Source organism: Dendrobates tinctorius, unplaced genomic scaffold, assembly GCF_039654945.1.
Source record: "Dendrobates tinctorius isolate UK_male_01 unplaced genomic scaffold, ASM3965494v1 ptg000091l, whole genome shotgun sequence".
Lineage (NCBI taxonomy): Eukaryota > Metazoa > Chordata > Amphibia > Anura > Dendrobatidae > Dendrobates > Dendrobates tinctorius.
This window is the reverse complement of record NW_027361759.1, coordinates 3,142,702-3,161,022: the sequence shown is the minus strand read 5'-3', so window position 1 is coordinate 3,161,022 and position 18,321 is coordinate 3,142,702. Positions and strand designations below refer to the sequence as shown.

Here is an 18,321-nt window from a genome sequence, read left to right as displayed (position 1 = left end):
CACATTTTAAAACAGAATTATCTTCCTTGTGCTGGAGAGGCTGTGGACATCAAGGGAACCTCTACCATATATTTTGGGGTTGTTCAAAGATCAAAAACCTCTGGTTCCAGGTCACACAGCACATTAACCTCATTGCTAAGGACTTCACAATTACGCCTGAAAGAGCACTTCTTTCATTAGACATGGAACAGTTTGATGATTCGGTAAGATACATTATCATACACATCATCTTAGTGACTAAGACCATGTTAGCACAATGGTGGAAGAAAATCGAGGTTCCTAAGTTTTCGGACATACTTGATAAGATAGGCCAACATAGCGATTTAGAACGCAGATTTGCGATTAACAACAATCACATCCACAAATATACAAAAAAATGGAAGACTTGGAACAACAAATTCCACATCAAATAGACCTATTAAGAGGTATTATATTTTGAGGCCTAAACATGGCCGTTGTAGTACCGGGATGTTGTATCTCCTTTCAAGAATGTTACCCCATAATAAGGATTGGTGATTTTCTTTTCCTTTTATGTTGCTATATGCTATTTAATGCCTATTTGTGGGTTCACAAGTTTTAATTTTTTTCCGTACCTGTACAACGTTCTTTACTTCCCATTCCCTTTCCTCCCTTCCTACCCTTACCCTGTTTATTTACTGAAAACCAATAAAATTATTTGAAAAGAAAAAAAAAAAAATTCTGTGAACCATCTCCTAAAAGAGACAATATAAGGTTCTTCTCAATAAAATTCATCTGAGTTCAAAAGATTCAGCCGTCCCTTTGCCTGTAGCCAGCAGAAATCTTCTGCATTCCTGGCCAGATAATGCCATGCTATGAATGTAAGGAAAATGTAAGATGCAAGTTTCCGGTTTCTTTAGTTCTCACAACTATTAAACTAATCTGATCTATTCTTTTGACCTCTATGATTAGCTCCAGAAGACAGATACTGAGAGAGATTTATCAAGTTAAATGTGCTAGAATTTTGGTATAATGTGCACCACAAAAACCTCTTAAATATGTCTTACACTACATTCACTCTGTTCCCCCAAGTAAAATCTTTGGGTTTTTTTTCAATGTACCATAATGTTCCAGAAATATGGACCTTTGTATTTAGCTATACTCTGTATGATTTTTACCAAGGGGGTTATGTTCACAGTAATAATACAGAGATGCCTCTAGAGAATCTTACGAGCAACACCCCCTTGATAAAGGACATAAAAATTTAGCACTAAGTTAAAAGAGTTCAACCGAATGGCTAAAGATGAGCCAATATGTTCAAGTGGAATATAAGTCTACTCGATAATATTACAAAAGTCCATGTTTGTCCAAATGCAGATGTTTTGTAATTTGCTTCTTTGCAAAATCAGCAACATTGCAGCTGCTGGCTGTCTTTTTTCTGAACCAGAGAAGGCCATCAAAAAGGTTAAAGAAAAATACTCAAACTCACTTTACCGCTCACCTTTACTCCTCACTGTCACCCGTCTGGTCCTCACCGCACATTCTTATTGCCATGATGAGCACTGACTTCCCCCGGTCTCATCATGCTATGCAGGGAGGGTTCTGCTCATGTGCGGTAGTGGTCACAAAATGTCACAACGTTAAAAACGCTTGCAAGTAACTCTCCCATACCTCATCAGAGCAAGAGTTCCAAAGGCTAGTTTCAGTAGCCTACAGATTGGTGGTGATCAATAAATGCAGCAAGGACCAGAACAGGTGACAATAAGGAGTGGAGTATTGGTAAAGAAGTGATAAGGATGGGTTTTTCCATTTTTTACATCTTACATTTAATATGCTCTCGGGTAGAGGAAAACTGCAGAACGAAAAAAGGGACATTAAACTTGCTGAAAGTAATTTTCAATAACTTGCCAAGAAAGTCCAGGCCAACAGGCAAATTCAAATTTTGCCTGATCTGCATGTACAGAATGGCGGATTGAAAAATAAGAATAAAAAAAAAAAACAGGCAAACATCCTTAGGAGAGAAACAAATAAAAATAGGCCACTTTAACCTTCTGACAGGTGCTCTTTAAACACTTTGGCTTGACAGAAAGGAGGCATGATTTATTGGGCTTAAACTGTGACGCACATTTCCGGTACAATGTAAGCTAACTAATAGGTGGTATAAACTTAGAAATCTATTCATCAAGCAGTTTACAACAATTTTCTGGTGTAAAACAATTCATTGTTGAACAAAAGATATCTGGCTTTTTGTGTTGTTACACTAGTCCCAGACATTTTTTGAAAAATTGTCGGAGCTTGGAGGGAAGAGGCATGGCCGAATGCTCTCAACAAATTAATTGAAGAATTACGACAGAAATATACACCAGTCCTTGACAGTTGTACATTTTTTGCCTCTTAATAAATTTGGTTCATCTTAATCTAACACACATATGCCAGTCTTGATGAATGATTTATGAAACAACATGAATCACTATGATAAATACGGCACAATTTTAGACTGTGCAAATTAAGGGAGCATTTACATTGTGCAATTAAAAGGAACAAGGGACTCTCGTTTCCTGATAATTAGCCAGAATAAATAGACTGCCAATCACCCAATAAACAAGCAAAACACTCGTTCATCAGGTGAAATTATTTTAAACTTAAAAATTCCTTGCTACGACCATCGATCAGTAAATATGTAGCCAATTGTCAATTGTTTTTGGCTTTAGATCATATAGTTTAAATTCAACCTACGTTTGCAGTATACAAAAATTACCGTAATGTCTGTTTACACGGACTGACAGACAGATAGGTAGCCTATTGATTGCCTGATTACACAGGCAAACCAAAGCAAATTATGCACACTGAGCAATCTATGTGCTTCCTGCTGGGCTTACTGTTGGCGCCAACGAGCGACGCGTGGACGTGGGCGGGAGGACGTCAGGATCGCCTCGTCTGAAAGGTAACTAACGACCGCTGTATCGCTGCTGCATCGCTGGTGAGATCTGCCTGTGTGGCAGTTCACTAGCGACCATTTAGCGATGCACCAGTGATCCTGACCGGGTCGTATCGTGGTCGTGATCGCTGGTGCATCGCTAACTGTAAAGAGGTCTTTAGAGGCCATCGTTAACTACGAGTTCTGTTTACAAAGGATGGTGCACCACCTCATTTGAACCGATGATTGTTAACCCGTTTACAGAATTTTCTTGCACTGTAAATGCCCACTTAGACATTACTGAAAACTATGACCCATTGTGTGCAGAATATTAAAATATCCATGCTAAAACATACCAAATACATCGCCCCTCAGTATCTTCTCTTGTCCAATTCCATTGTCATAGTCATCACTCTGATCCTCATCCTCTCCTTCTTCATCTTCATCATCTTCATTCTGGTCACCTTCTTCAAATTTTTGTTCAATTTCCTCATTATAAGTCCCACCAATGTAGATGCCATCCACATAGTCAAATGGCTGCAGGCGTGTTTTTGATGATGGCGTTATTGCGGGTTCAGGTATTAAATTATTTTTATCTTCATTCCTCTTTAGACTGTTCTTATGAGCCAAGAGTTTCTTGATTGTGTCTTTTGCACTTCCAACGATTTTGGGGTTTTCTTTCACAGGCTTGTCTGGAATAACTGAAGGCAAACAATTCATTCCATTAATATATTGATAAATTGTCAGATTTATTAAACATAATGAATATATCTTTATCTTTCTCTTACTTATTGCTTCAATGCAGATTTCTGCCCATAGTTTAATAATAAGGCTATTCTCGTTCTAGTCAATTTTTGCTGCACATCAATCACAAAAAACAATCCTTTATTTAATTGCCCACTTGTATTAAGTGACTTTTTTATCGGTCTTATTTTTTTTTTTGCAGAAGTTTTTTGTTACCTGCCATTTACGGTATTGAGTTGATGGATTTTGTAATAAAGAATGTATTGTGCTTTAGGTTTGGTTCTGTGGTTGACATTTTATGCTAAATAACCTAGCATTGCATAGGTAAAATGAAATACTAAAATATCAAACTAGACAAAAATTTAAATTTTTCCAATTAATCAATATTATTAAGCATGGAAAATAAATGAAATACAAAGCGATCAAAATATTTTAAAAACAATTCTGTACTGTTGGATTTTATTGTTTTACAAGACAGGCAATTCTTGGAGTCCTCTTTTCTAGAAGTGGAAAAAACCCTTTATGCATGTTTCTAAATTTAGTGGGAAAGTATTTGGCTAATATTGTCATAAAAGGATTTTCTTTTTAACTTTCTTCTGCCTACAGGCTTTACAATAATGAATTACTTACCTCTACCTGCTGCAGCATCGGCTTTCCAACAAGTCATTGTTTTTATGTCTACAGCGGACGACAACTCACCAGAACATCACGGACCTTAGCGGATCTGCCGATGAAGACATCACAAACCGCTGAGGCCAGTGATTGGCTGCAGTGGTGATGTGCGCTGTAGGTGTGATTACCGCTGCAACCTGTTAACAATTAACTAATCAACAATGCAGCAGCACTGGAGCAGGGGAAAGGTGAGCAGTGCTGATTTTATTATTTTTAGCTTGCACAAATCTATGGGCAGAAAAGTGGTTAAAAAATGAAAAGACCTTTAAAGGGGCTCTTCACTTTAGTGGACACCAAACGTGATGTAAAATAAAAAATAAAAAAATCAGGAAATACTCACTTTCCTGGGGTACTGCTTCAGTACTGCTGCAGCCAATTAGTGAGCTCAGTGGGTCGGCAGATGTTGAATGTTGAGCAATATTTCTAAAAGTTCCCCTATTGAACATGGAGTTTTACGATGTATGTAGATAGTCCATCTACATATATTCTTCTAAGTACTCTGGATTTTATATTCTGGTTATCATGGGATTAAATGAAAGATCACCATACACGTTCCAGTAAGAACAAAGTCTTTGATCACTTTTATTTTGGTAGGATATACATTTTCCACAGGGCTCCTGTATGTTTATATGCAAGTTAAATTAAACATACCACGCATTAACATGGAGGGCAAGAGTGTCTAATCACTGCCAAATCACTGGCCATAATAGTCAATTTCAACATATGTTCTCATTTATATTGATTTTTGTGATAAAAATGTGTGCATTGCATAATTCTCCATACATGATGAAGCATGTAATAAATGTACTAAGCAAATAAATACTAAATACATAATAGGCAAGTGAAGCGAACCATAAAATCATGGAGCAGAATAATAGCAACCTCCTCTCTTGAAAAATATTTTAGTAATGAGACTGAAGGCCACATGTTAAACCCTGGGCACGGAATGAAAGATTTCTATTATAGTGTATACTGTTGATATTTAATATATTCATATTTTTCATAAATGAAAACGAGAAAATACAAATCTTCCTATGTAATAATGATGTCAAAGACAGTGATGTCCAGGTACAAATATAATATTAACCCCTTCACGACATGTGCCATACATATACTGCTCATGTCGTGTCCCTCCCTTTCATGTGGGCTCCGGCGATGAGCCCACATCTTTCCCGGCACATGTCAGCCGTTTGGTGCCTGTAAAAGCCGCGGGTGGAATCGCGATCCACCCGCGACTGTTAACCCGTTAAATGTGTGTCACCAATCCGGCCCATCGGTAACCCCGCCACATGATCGCCAGTCACCGATGGGTCGGCATGACAACCAGAGGTCTCCAGCAGACCTATGGTTGTCATAGCCAGAATGCTATGAACGCTGCCCGGTGGTCGGTGTTCATAGCAAGTGAGCTTTTCTGCTACACACAGGCGATCTGATTATAGCCTGTGTGTTGCAGAGGCGATTGGGTTATTGCAGCTTCTAGTCTCCCATGGACATTATTGAAGCAAGTGAAAAGTAAAAAATAATGTTTTTAAATATATAAAAAAATAAAAATATCTAAAAATTCAAATTACCCCCTTTCGCAACATTCAAAATAAAACAATTCAAAAAAACAAAATATACACATATTTGGTATTGCCCGATCTATCAAGCTATGAAAAGAATTAATCCGATCGGTAAACGGCGTAGAGAAAAAAAGTCAAAATGACAGAATTATATTTTTTGGTTGCTGCAACATTGCATTAAAATGCAATAAAGGGCGATCAAAAGACCATATCCACACCAAAATGGTATCATTAAAATCATCAGCTCAGCGCACAAAAAATAAGCCCTCGCCCAGCCCCTGATCACGAAAGATGAAGACGCATCTTTTTTTTTTTTTTAAATAAACTTTGATTTTTTTTTTCACCATTTAAATAAAAAAAAAATCTATACATGTTTGGTATCTACAAACTCATAATGACCTGGAGGATCATAATGGCAGGCCAGTTTTAGCATTTGGTGAATATGGTAAAAAAAATCCAAAAAACCGTTGTGGAATTGCATTATTTTTGCAATTTCACCACACTTGAAATTTTTTTCCCACTTTAGAGTATATGACATGGTAAAACCAATGGAGTCCCACAAAAAAGCAAGCTCTCATATGGCCATATTGATGGAAAAATAAAAGAGTTATGGCTCTGGGAAGGATGGGAGTGAAAAACAGAAATGCAAAAACGAAAAAGGGCTGCGGCGTGAAGGGGTTAAAGATATTAACCCTTTCCCGAAGTAGGAAATAATAGTGTGTCTAAGTCAGATGCGGGTATATGGGCATATGGAACTGTCTAACCATACATGCCGCACAATACCTGGCAGGTGCCATCTGTGTTATACAGCCTGGTTCTGCTGCTAAAAGAACAATTGTCTATTGCTTTACCATTTAATTGCCACTGTCAATCTCTGACACCAGCATTTAAATTTGGCAATTGTGTGATGTAATTGTGGTGACATCCATCAGCTAATTCCTCACACCCATGACAGGATCACTGAGAGTATATGGGAAGCTATGGCAGCTGGGGGGCTTACTGGTGCCATTGCTTCCCATCCACTCTCCCCGATCTTGATGCTTCTATGAGATCAGTAATTTCTCTATCCACTGCAATAATATAGAAAACACAATCAAATATAATGGAAGGTTTAAGTCTCCTATGGTGAATAAAGTAACAATATTAAAAAAAGTAGTAAAGTAATATGAAAAGTATTAATGTAAAAAAGTTTTAAAAAACTAAAGAAACTACGAAGGATGAAATCATAGCCTTTTTCTAGTTCAGAAATAAGGATGTCAAAAAGTAAACCTATTTGGTATTTTCAGGTCTGTAAAATTCCATTCTATTAAAGGGAACCTGTCAGCAGGATTGTGCACAGTAACCTACACACACAGTTTCAGGTCAGCGCCGTTAGGCTGGAGTCACACTAACCGACGAGAAATACAGTCAGTATTTTACATGCGTAAGGCTAGTTTCACACTTGCGTTTAATTTTTTCACTCTGTCTTATTTACCCTGATGTTCATATAGATGTAGTTCAATTTACATGTCAACTTTTCACATTTTCCTTGTGTTTTACCTGCTTGTATTACTGTGTAATACTGAACAAAATAGCTTGTTTACTCTAGGCTCTTAACTTATCAGATTTGATGAGAAATCTACTCGATCAGAGAGACTGCAAATGGACAAGTTTGCTCTATTTTCTACTGTGTGGGACAGGTTTATTGAAAATTGTATTGCGTGTTACAAACCTGGCCCATACATAACGGTGGATGAGCAACTTTTCCCAAGCAAAACTAGGTGTCCATTCACACAGTACATGCCTTCCAAACCAGATAAATATGGCCACAAATATTGGCTAGCTGTTGATAAGGAGAGCAAATATCTGGCAAATGGCTTCCCTTATCTAGGCAAAAGATGACACACGCCGTGCTGAGGACCATTTAGCTGACCATGTGGTAATGAAGTTATTGGACCCGTTTTTGAAAAAAGGTCGCAATGTTACAACCGATAATTATTTTACTTCAGTAAAATTAGCTAAACAGCTAAAAAGCAAAGGAACAACCATCGTGGGAACACTGAACAAGATAAGGCGAGAAGTGCCTAAAGAAATAAAATCCATGAAAGAGGAATTGTACAACACTAAAGTGTTTAGAAATGAAGACAATTTTACACTTACAGTATATCAAGGAAAGCCCAACAAAAATGTTGTCATTTTGAGTTCCGTCCATCCAGATGTTGTTGTTGCGTCTGATTCCGCTAAAAAAACTCCAGAAACGATAAAGTTTTACAATGAAACAAAATATGGAGTAGATGTAGTGGATCAGATGGCACGAAAATATACCACACGAACATGCACAAGGAGATGGCCTGTTCATGCATTTGAAAATGCCTTAGACTTTGCGGGTATAAATGCATGGATAATATTCAAGGAGATTACCCACCAAAAAATGTCACGCAAGGCATTTTTGCAAACGCTTGTGAGAGAGTTGAGTGGTCCTTATGTCACAGATAGGGAAAAGGGTTCCACGTCCCAAGTTTCTACATGCTCAGAAGTGATGGTTCAAACAAAATTTTGCCAGATCAAAGAAAAGTGCAAGAAAAATAGATCTGTCGTCAATTGTAAGACTTGTGGTAAGTCTTTGTGTGGGCAATGTACTGCCATAAATCAAAGGCAATGCCTAAAATGCGAAACACCAAATGTTTAGAAGGTGAATTCTGCGCCATATTTTCATTTTTATGCTCCTCCACCTACATTTTCTCTGCTTTTTGTTCTTCAGTTGTTGTTTATATGTGTGCACTTGAATAAAAAAAAATGTTTGAAAAACGTCTATTATAATTATTGTTATTTTCTGTAGAAAAATAAGAAAAGCAGAAAAAAAACAATCAAAAGCATTACTGTTGGATCTCACAATAATAATACATTACAAAAAATATAATTATTAATAAATAACCACAAATGAAACTCTAAAAATAAACGAAAACAAGCAAGGAGTCAAAATGACTCCTTTCAGTAGTTCTAGGCGGGGTCACGAGTCCAGTAGTCCTAGTGTTAAAGGAGAAAGTTTATGGATTAAACGTGCGCTGCTTGACAAATCAATCCTTCCAGGTTTTATGAACTGTACTTTTATTTCCCAACGCGTTTCGAAGTTTATACTTCTTCTTGTACACAGTCATGCTTGTTCCAGTATTGTATTCAGGGGTGTGAGTAACCAATTATACCAGGCGGGTGATAATCGCCTGGTATAATTGGTTACTCACACCCCTGAATACAATACTGGAACAAGCATGACTGTGTACAAGAAGAAGTATAAACTTCGAAACGCATTGGGAAATAAAAGTACAGTTCATAAAACCTGGAAGGATTGATTTGTCAAGCAGCGCACGTTTAATCCATAAACTTTCTCCTTTAAAATCTGATACTTCTTGGATATCGGTCAGACGCCTCTCTCACAGCCAAACCAGATCTCACACTTTGCATTGACGAGGGGCAGTACCCCAAAACATAGTGTCTGCAAACTGAGATTATGGCTTGGCTTTTATCCTAAGTCATGTAACAAGGCTCGTTAAAGGGTCAACATTGACTTTTAGGATTGCTACTTCCAATAGGTGGCACGAGAGTTCTAGTCCTCTTCCTCTCTGAAGAGACAATTTGCATAATTAGCATATTTTCCAGAGGAGCATTGTGGCTTTAAGTCTCCTCACCTCACCTCTCTGCAAGGAGAAATTATACTTCTTGGATATGTATTTGAGTGTAATATAGAAAAAAAATATTTGTAATGAGGATATAAATACAATTTGTATGTGAACCTTCCATGAATATATGGTAGTCAGTGCCAAAAACCACAATAGATTTTATGATGCACTATAGTACTTGTACATGTTTAAGTAGCTTAGCTCAAGGCTACTGATTTTACTAGGCTGTTCTAGCAGGAGAATAACAAAAGTAATGGCAGTTCTGGATCCATCACACGGAGGACACCATTGGTACCCTATGGATCCCAAAATTAATGTGGTCCATTGGGTTTCATGGTGTCCATCATTTTAATGAGTAAAATAGTTCTGCGTGTTGTGCTTTTTTGTGTGGCCCTACTATCAGGATCTATAAGGGAGGCTCCTAACAGCCTCTAATGCAAATATGAACAGAACCTAAATAAATAACCCCCTAATGTCTCAATTTTTCACTGAGTTTTCTGATAACTAATACAATTTTCCTGATCTAAAGCACAGCCGCTCCCTCATTCCAGGAAAATGTCTCCATAAAATGTCAGAAGATTTATAAAGATGCATATGCTATTATATTAACTTTCTCCACTTAATAAGCTTTCAGCCCATATTTAATTCCTAAGTGAATCGTCACTCATGAAAACACTTTTACATAAGTGCTCAGATTTATAAGCCTCTGTCACATAAAAAAAAAAAAAAGATTCTCAAAATCTACAGAGGGGCTGTCAAGGCTTTTTAAATGTTACATTTTTCTTCATTATTTCCTGAACAATTATCTACTCTATAGTGAAGTTATGACATAGTCTTCTTACGGGGCCATTAGTTGTTTCTTCTGTTCTCAGTCATCATACCATTACATAATACAGTTCTGACATCAGACTTCTCATAATGCTGTTTATATTTGTAGTAGGAGAGTATTTTAGGGAAAGATAAAAAATGGCGATATATATGGGTGAATGCTTGGGAATGGTCACCGTAAATTTGTGCTTAAGGCCTCTTTCACACTTCAGTTTTTTGCCATCAGTCAAAATCCGCCAAAATTTGAAATTGGCGGATCCGCTTTTTCTTGTTGCGGATCCGCCAATTTCCCCATTGGGATACATTAGTGGCGGATTTTGATGGATGGTCGTCCGTTGCGTCCGATATTCGGCGGATCCGCAAAATTCTTTGCGGATTCTGTCTGAGGGGGACGGAGCATGTAACGTTTTTATTTTCGCCGTCAAAATGGCGGATGACGGCGGATCCGCCGTCATCAGCCATGCGGTAGAATGGGGCCCTATGGGCGGCGGATCCGCCGGGATCCGCGATTTTGCGGAATCCGCCGGCAGGATCCACAAAATCGCACTGCGCATGCCCAGAAAAAAAGATACTTTTCCAGACAGTCCCAAAACTATATAAGATGGGCTAATTGGGCCCAGACATGCAGTAGCAGCCAGACAGCAAGCCAGCCAGACCACCACCAAGCCTGCAAGACAGCCACCAAGCCTGCAAGACAGCCACCAAGCCTGCCAGACCACCCACCCAGCCTGCCAGACCACCCAGCCTGCCAGACACCCACCAAGCCTGCAGCCACAGCTATCAAGAGGCCTGCCAGTACCAGCTTTACCAAGTGTGAGTATACCTATGACATTTCTGTGTATGGCCTGCAAGTGTGTAGCGTGTGTATGTGTGTGTGTGTGTGTGTGTGTGTGTGGTCTGCGAGTGTTGCATGTCTGTTTTTTTTTTTTATATTTTTTTTTTCTGTTGCTTGTGTACTGCATTTTATTTTCATACAACTGTAATTATATTGTATTTTTTATGCTGTGATTGCTGCGATTGAGTGGTGTATGGTATGTGGTGTAATTGGGCCCAGACAATCCGGCACCAGCAACACTGAATACTCCAAGCAAGATATCCGACTCCAGCCTGCCTGACAGAAGATTCAACTAGAGCTATAAAACCTGTCTGCCCAGCTGCAAGTCTACCACCTGCAAGACCCCTGGAGCGTGTGTGTGTATGTGTGTGGCCTGTGTGTGCATTTTTATTTTTTTTTTCCATTTTTTTTTTTTTCTGTTGCATGTGTACTGCTTTTTATTTTCATACAACTGTAATTATATTGTATTTTTTATGCTGTGATTGCTGCGATTGAGTGGTGTATGGTATGTGGTGTGATTGGGCCCAGACAATCCGGCACCAGCAACATTGAATACTCCAAGCAAGATATCCGACTCCAGCCTGCCTGACAGAAGATTCAACTAGAGCTATAAAACCTGTCTGCCCAGCTGCAAGTCTACCACCTGCAAGACCCCTGGAGCGTGTGTGTGTATGTGTGTGGCCTGTGTGTGCATTTTTATTTTTTTTTTCCATTTTTTTTTTTTTCTGTTGCATGTGTACTGCTTTTTATTTTCATACAACTGTAATTATATTGTATTTTTTATGCTGTGATTGCTGCGATTGAGTGGTGTATGGTATGTGGTGTGATTGGGCCCAGACAATCCGGCACCAGCAACATTGAATACTCCAAGCAAGATATCAGACTCCAGCCTGCCTGACAGAAGATTCAACTAGAGCTATAAAACCTGTCTGCACAGCTGCAAGTCTACCACCTGCAAGACCCCTGGAGCGTGTGTGTGTGTGTTGCATTTTTTTTTTTTTTTTTTTCCCATCTTTTTTTTTTTTCTGTTGCATGTGTACTGCATGTTATTTTCATACAACTTTAATATTGTATTTCTTGCTGTGATTGTGTGGTGTAAGGCTGGTTTCATATTTGCACTTTATAGCGCAGTGATAACCTGCACACGTCCGCCACTAATCCCCGTCCCATCTGGTCATCACCGCCTACTAGCACACATGGACGCTTGCGATCTGCACACCCTATCTTTAGTATGGGGTGCGCAGATTGCAAGCGTTCATGTGCGCTAGTAGGTGGGGATTAGTGGCGGACGTGTGCAGGAAATAGCTGCGCTATAAAGTGCAAATGTGAAACCGGCCTAAATGGTATTGTATGTGGTGTTATTGGGCCCAGACATCTACATCAAACACCAGCCTGACTGTATCAGTCAGGCTGGTGTTTGATGTAGATGTCTGGGCCCAATAACACCACATTCAATACCATTTAGGCCGATTTCACATTTGCACTTTATAGCGCAGCGATGGCCTGCACACGTCCACCACAAATCCCCGCCTACTACCGCACATGAATGCTTGCGATCTGCGCACCCTATCTTTATCATAGGGTGCGCAGATGGTGCGCTGGCAGGATTTTACCGTGTGCTGCGCACTTTTGAAGGTGTGCCCTTGTGCGCCAAACGCAGCATGTTGCATTTTGGCGCGCACGGCACACCTTCAAAAGTGCGCAGCACACTGTAAAATCCTGCCAGCGCACCATCTGCGCACCCTATGATAAAGACAGGGTGCGCAGATCGCAAGCGTTCATGTGCGGTAGTAGGCGGGGACTAGTGGCGGATGTGTGCAGGCCATCGCTGCGCTATAAAGTGCAAATGTGAAACCGGCCTAAATGGTATTGTATGTGGTTTGGGCCCAGACATCTGGCAACAGCCACACTGAAGAAACCGAACCAGACATCAAACACCAGCCTGACTGATAGAATTTCAAACTCCGCTGCAAATCTTCCACCTGCAAGACACCTGGAGTGTGTAGCCTGGCTGTGTGTTATGCGTGTTTGCGTTTTTTTATTTTTCATGTATTGTGGTATTTAAAATAAAGAGCAGAGTAGCTCCTATTTTTTGGAAAAAAAAAATAATAAAAAAATAAATAAATAAATTGTTTTGAAAAAATCTCCTTTGTATCATTTTAAAAAAGGTAAAATTAAGTTACCATAAAGGTAATTGAAGTGTTCTGGTATACAAGTGTGGTTAAATGTGAGATTGCAACATACCATGAAAAAATGGGTATACACAACTGAGTTTCAGGGAATTCAAAACCATGCAAACACAGTGGGTATACACAGAAATTAAACACCTTCAATCACTGGTTACATACTCTGTTGAGAGTTTCAGGGAATGCAAACACTGGTATACACAGCAATTACACACTACACGCCTTCAATCACTGGTTACACTCGGTGAGACCTTTAATCACTGGTTACACTCTCGGTGAGAGTTTCAGGGAATGCAAACTGGTATACACAGCAATTACACACCTTCAATTACTGGTTACACTCAGTTACAAAACACAAAGAAAGTAGGTTTACACAAAATATTACACACCTTCAATCACTGGTTACACTCTGAGATAAGGGAATGTAGACATGCAAACACTTAAAATTGCGTATAATTAGTTTCAGGGAATTACACATACAAAATGTGTTTTTTTTTTTTTTTTTTTTTTTTTTAAACTTTCATATCATTTTCTTTCAGTTCACACAATGAAGCGCCACCATACCGGCAGACACGGCCAGCCCAACCGTAGCAGAGATTCAGACCGCAGCAGGGATCAACGCAGCAGACATGACCGGTCAGACCGCAGCAGAAACAACCCTGACCGCAGCAGAGAGGAACGGAACAGCCACACCGCGGCGTACAGGCAACCATTAGTTTCCCTGTAAGTATAAAGACCTGAAAGCTTATTATGATCCTTTGTATAGTAGCTTAACAAGTGTCTTTATACTTGCAGATCACTTCAAGCACTACCAGCAGGGTCGCAGCAGAGAGAGCAGCAGCAGAGAGCCAGCCAGGCTGCAGCAGAGAGGGCCAGCCAGACCGCAACAGAGACTGCCAGCCAGGCCGAAGCAGAGACTGTCAGCCAAACATTTTCCCTGTAAGTATAAAAGCCTGAAAGCTTATTATGATACTTTGTATAGTAGCTTAACAAGTGTGTTTATACTTGCAGATCAGTTCAGGAAGCAACACAGCTGCCCCAAGCCGTAATGTCTTCTCCTGAAAGCTCCCCCTCACATCATCAGCGAGCTGAGGTAAAAAAAATGTTGTTTTTTTTTTATTTAAAATAATTTTTTTGTGGTTAAAAACACTATCCTATTATGTTTTAACAGGAAGCTGATTCAGAGGAGCTTCCAGGAGGAGACGTGCAGGGTGGAGAGACACACGGAGGGGGTGCGCAGATTGTAAGTTTAGCACATACACAGATACATAATGCTACACCCAACACAAACATTCATCACAGTGCACACACCATAACTATGCATCCATCCAAACATTTTTCCCCCCCCCCCCCACAGTCTTCAGAATCCGGTGCCCGCACTAGAGTGACTCCCAGGACATCCCAGGGTCGTGAAGGTGATGCCTCTGGTGGTCGGCAAACGGTAAGTAACCCTATTTTGATAATTGTTTAAATGAACATCATGTGTTTGAATATAATGTAATTTTTTGCTTTTTGTTTTGTTTTTTTATCTTCACAGGTTTCACAGCGTGCTCCCCACAGACATCAGGAGGAGGGTGTCATTATTGATACTGATGACCTCATCCATAAGGTGGAAATCCGGGAGCCGCTGTGGAACATGGCAAACCGTCTTCATGCCGACCAACCAACCACCCGACGGCTCTGGGATGAAGTCTGTTCTTCAGTTATTGACAACTGGGAGGAACTCAATGCGAGGGCCAGGGATTTTGTGCATAAGTATTACAACTTCAGTAACTTATATTTCCAGCATGTGAAGTGTTGAATACTAAACCTTTTTTTTTTTTTTTTTTTTTGCTTCACAGGTGACAGGGTTATCACACGGTGGCGGTCGCTCTGGGATCGCTTCAAGAGGGACTACAACAAAGAGATTCAGACCCCGAGTGGATCGTCGGGAGGACGCCGGGGACCCCAGTACAAAAACTACAAAGCCCTGGCGTTCCTGCGATCTACAATGGCGTGCAGAAGGTAAATATTCCCCAAACAATTCCTGTAGTAGAAATGTTTAACCAATTTTTTTTTCAGCAGACTTAAATTAAATATCAATATTTTTAATATACATTTTTTTCTTCTTTTTTTTTTTAGCACCATCTGCAGCACTCGGGAGTCTGCATCAGAGTTGCGTCCCTCTGGAGTGATCCCTAGTGAGACCGCCCCCGGTGACCACATCGAGGTATCCGACCCCTCTGTACCTACCCTCTTGTCTGATCCCTCTATCCCCTCCACCAGCACTGGAGCAGCAGGGCAGACTTCATCACATGAAGCTGCTGGTGACGACTTGTTCCCTGTTCCCCACCCCTCAGACACTGCCGCAACATCTCGACCAACTTTTGGTTCTGGCCGGCAGCGTCTGAGGAGTCAGGAAAGGCTGACCTTGTCTGACTGTTTGAGTCTAAACTCAACTGTTCAACACGGTTTCCACACTTATGGACAACGGTTATCTTCTGGGTTGACCATGATCAATCAAAGTATCATGGAACTCAGAAGATACATGGAACAGATGAGTTTAGAATCAAACCAGACACCGAGACATACCTTTTTTCAATCTGTTGTCCGGCAAATGGAAGGTTTAAGTACTCACCAGCAGATGCGTGTGATGCAAGCCTGTCAGAATGCTCTAGTGGAAGTGCTTGCTGAAGCATCTCTTCCTCCCCCTGTCCATCCTCCCCCTGACTATCCTTCCACAGTCCATCCTCCCCCTGTCTATCCTTCCCCCGTCCATCCTTCCACCACCATCCATCACACAGCCGTCCCTCCTCCTACCACTCCCTCTCCTTTCTCTAGTTCCCCATTCCATTCTTCCCAGTACCTACCTTCCCCATTGCATTATACCCCAATGCCCTCGCCATACCCACCCCCACATACACCTTCAATGTACCCACAAACCTCGTCTGTCCATCCACTCCCGTCCCAACCACATGTGTTTAAACCCCCCCTTCCACTTCTGGTCCTCACCAACTCCCTCCCCAGTCCCCTACCCCCCCCCCCTCGATGTGGTCAACCCTGGTAACCCCCCCTCCAATACTATCTCCACCCAACATTATCATAGTTTGTAATTTTTCTGTTGTAATATACCAAAAAAAAATTAAAAAAAGGTAATATACCAAAAAAAATTAAAAAAGGTAATATTATACCAAAAAAAAAAGTTACCAAAAAGGTAATATACCAAAAAAGTTACAAAAAAAAGTTAAGAAAAAAAATAAAAAAAAAAAAATACAGTTAATACAAATTGTCAGAAATAAACTGTTTTTTTTCAAAAAACTTTATTGTGATGTTTATTTTTTGCTTCTTTATTCAAATTACACCAGTGGTGTAAAAGGTAAACACAACACTTGGTAACACAACACTTGTTAACACAACACACAACACTGGGTAATATTTCACAGTACACCGGTGGTGTACAAGGTACAAAAAAACACTTGGTAGCACAACATTTGATAACCAACACTTGTGAACATTTCAAAGTGTAAAACGCTTGGTACACAACACTTGGTAACTTTACGCTTGGTACACAACACTTGGTAACTTTACGCTTGGTACCCAACAATTGGTAACACTGCAAAGTGTAAAACTAACCAAATCACATGGTAAAACACAATGCTTGTGCAAAGCAAACACTTGGTAAAATTTCAGATAAAAAAAAAAAAAAAAATTACTCACAATTGGTATGAAGAAAATTATATCATGTCATCTTGCCAGTCCACTTGTCCCTCTGGTGTAACAAAATCTGCAACGGTATCCCTAATTCTTGCCACTGAACCAGTACTCTGAAAAGTTTGCTGCTCATAATCCCACAAGGTGGTTTCATACACATTTTCATCGATGGAAACTGGTTCCTTTGAAAGGACAAAATTGTGCAGGATTACACAGGCCTTTACCACCTCATCCACAGTCTCTGTTTTCATTTTCATGGCCGTTAACAGTACTCTCCATTTGGCAGTTAAAATTCCAAACGCGCACTCCACCACTCTGCGCGCTCTGGTTAACCGATAGTTATAGATTCTTTTCTGGTGTGTTAATCCACGACTACCATATGGCTTCAGTAGGTGTTTTGAAAGTTGAAAAGCATCGTCGCCAACGCACACAAAAGGCATTGGTGGGCCTGTTGTTCCAGGGAGTGGTCTTGGAGGTGGGAAGTTAAAATTGTCTCCATACAAGCGACGGCCCATGGTGGAAATCTTGAACACCTGAGAGTCATTAGAACGACCGTATGCACCAATGTCCACGGCAATGAATTTGCAGTTTGCATCCGAAATGGCCATAAGCACAATAGAAAAGTATTTTTTATAGTTGTAAAACTGTGAACCAGATCCCATGGGTTTCACAATCCTGATATGCTTGCCATCCACGGCACCGATGCAGTTTGGAAACTGGCAGATTTCTTGAAACTTCTCTGCAATCTCCAGCCAACTCTCCTGTGTTGGCTCTGGGATGTATTCCTCCTGTAGAGAATCCCATAATGCCCGGCAGGTCTGTTGTACAATTCCAGCAATAGTGGAAATCCCAATCCGGAACTGGAAATGGAGGGAGGTGAAGGATTCTCCAGTTGCCAGGAATCTTAAAAAAAGGGAAAAAAAGTAAAATTAATACAAACTACAAGCCATAACATAACAATAAAAGCCTGCAGAATCTGAAACATTTTAAAAGGTAGATAACTTACCGAAGGGTCACCATCAAACGCTCCGCCGGTGATATAGAAAACCGCATGTAGGTGTCCCTTCTCCGGATTTGTTCTCCAACACGATCCACCAATATCTCAAAGAATTCCATCCGCATGCGCACGTAGTTGAAGAACTTGTCCGGATTCTCCCTCAATTCCAGGTACAGTGTGGAAAAAACGCCACGGGTGAACCTCTGCGCATTAATGGGATGAATCCACTGGCGCCGTGTCCTCATACGCAGGATTCGCAGTCTTCTTTTCTCCCTC

The 18,321-nt window shown here is 40.3% G+C and overlaps 1 protein-coding gene across 2 annotated transcripts in view; it reads right to left on the bottom strand.

The window, feature by feature from the left end:
- Positions 1 to 18,321, bottom strand: part of EGFL6 (EGF like domain multiple 6) — a 163,594-nt gene that overhangs the window by 26,024 nt on the left and 119,249 nt on the right. For both annotated transcript variants that reach the window (XM_073586162.1, XM_073586163.1), the window contains one exon: positions 3,232 to 3,576. In XM_073586162.1, coding sequence (XP_073442263.1) covers positions 3,232 to 3,576 — 345 coding nt within the window. The remainder of the gene's footprint in view (positions 1 to 3,231; positions 3,577 to 18,321) is intronic.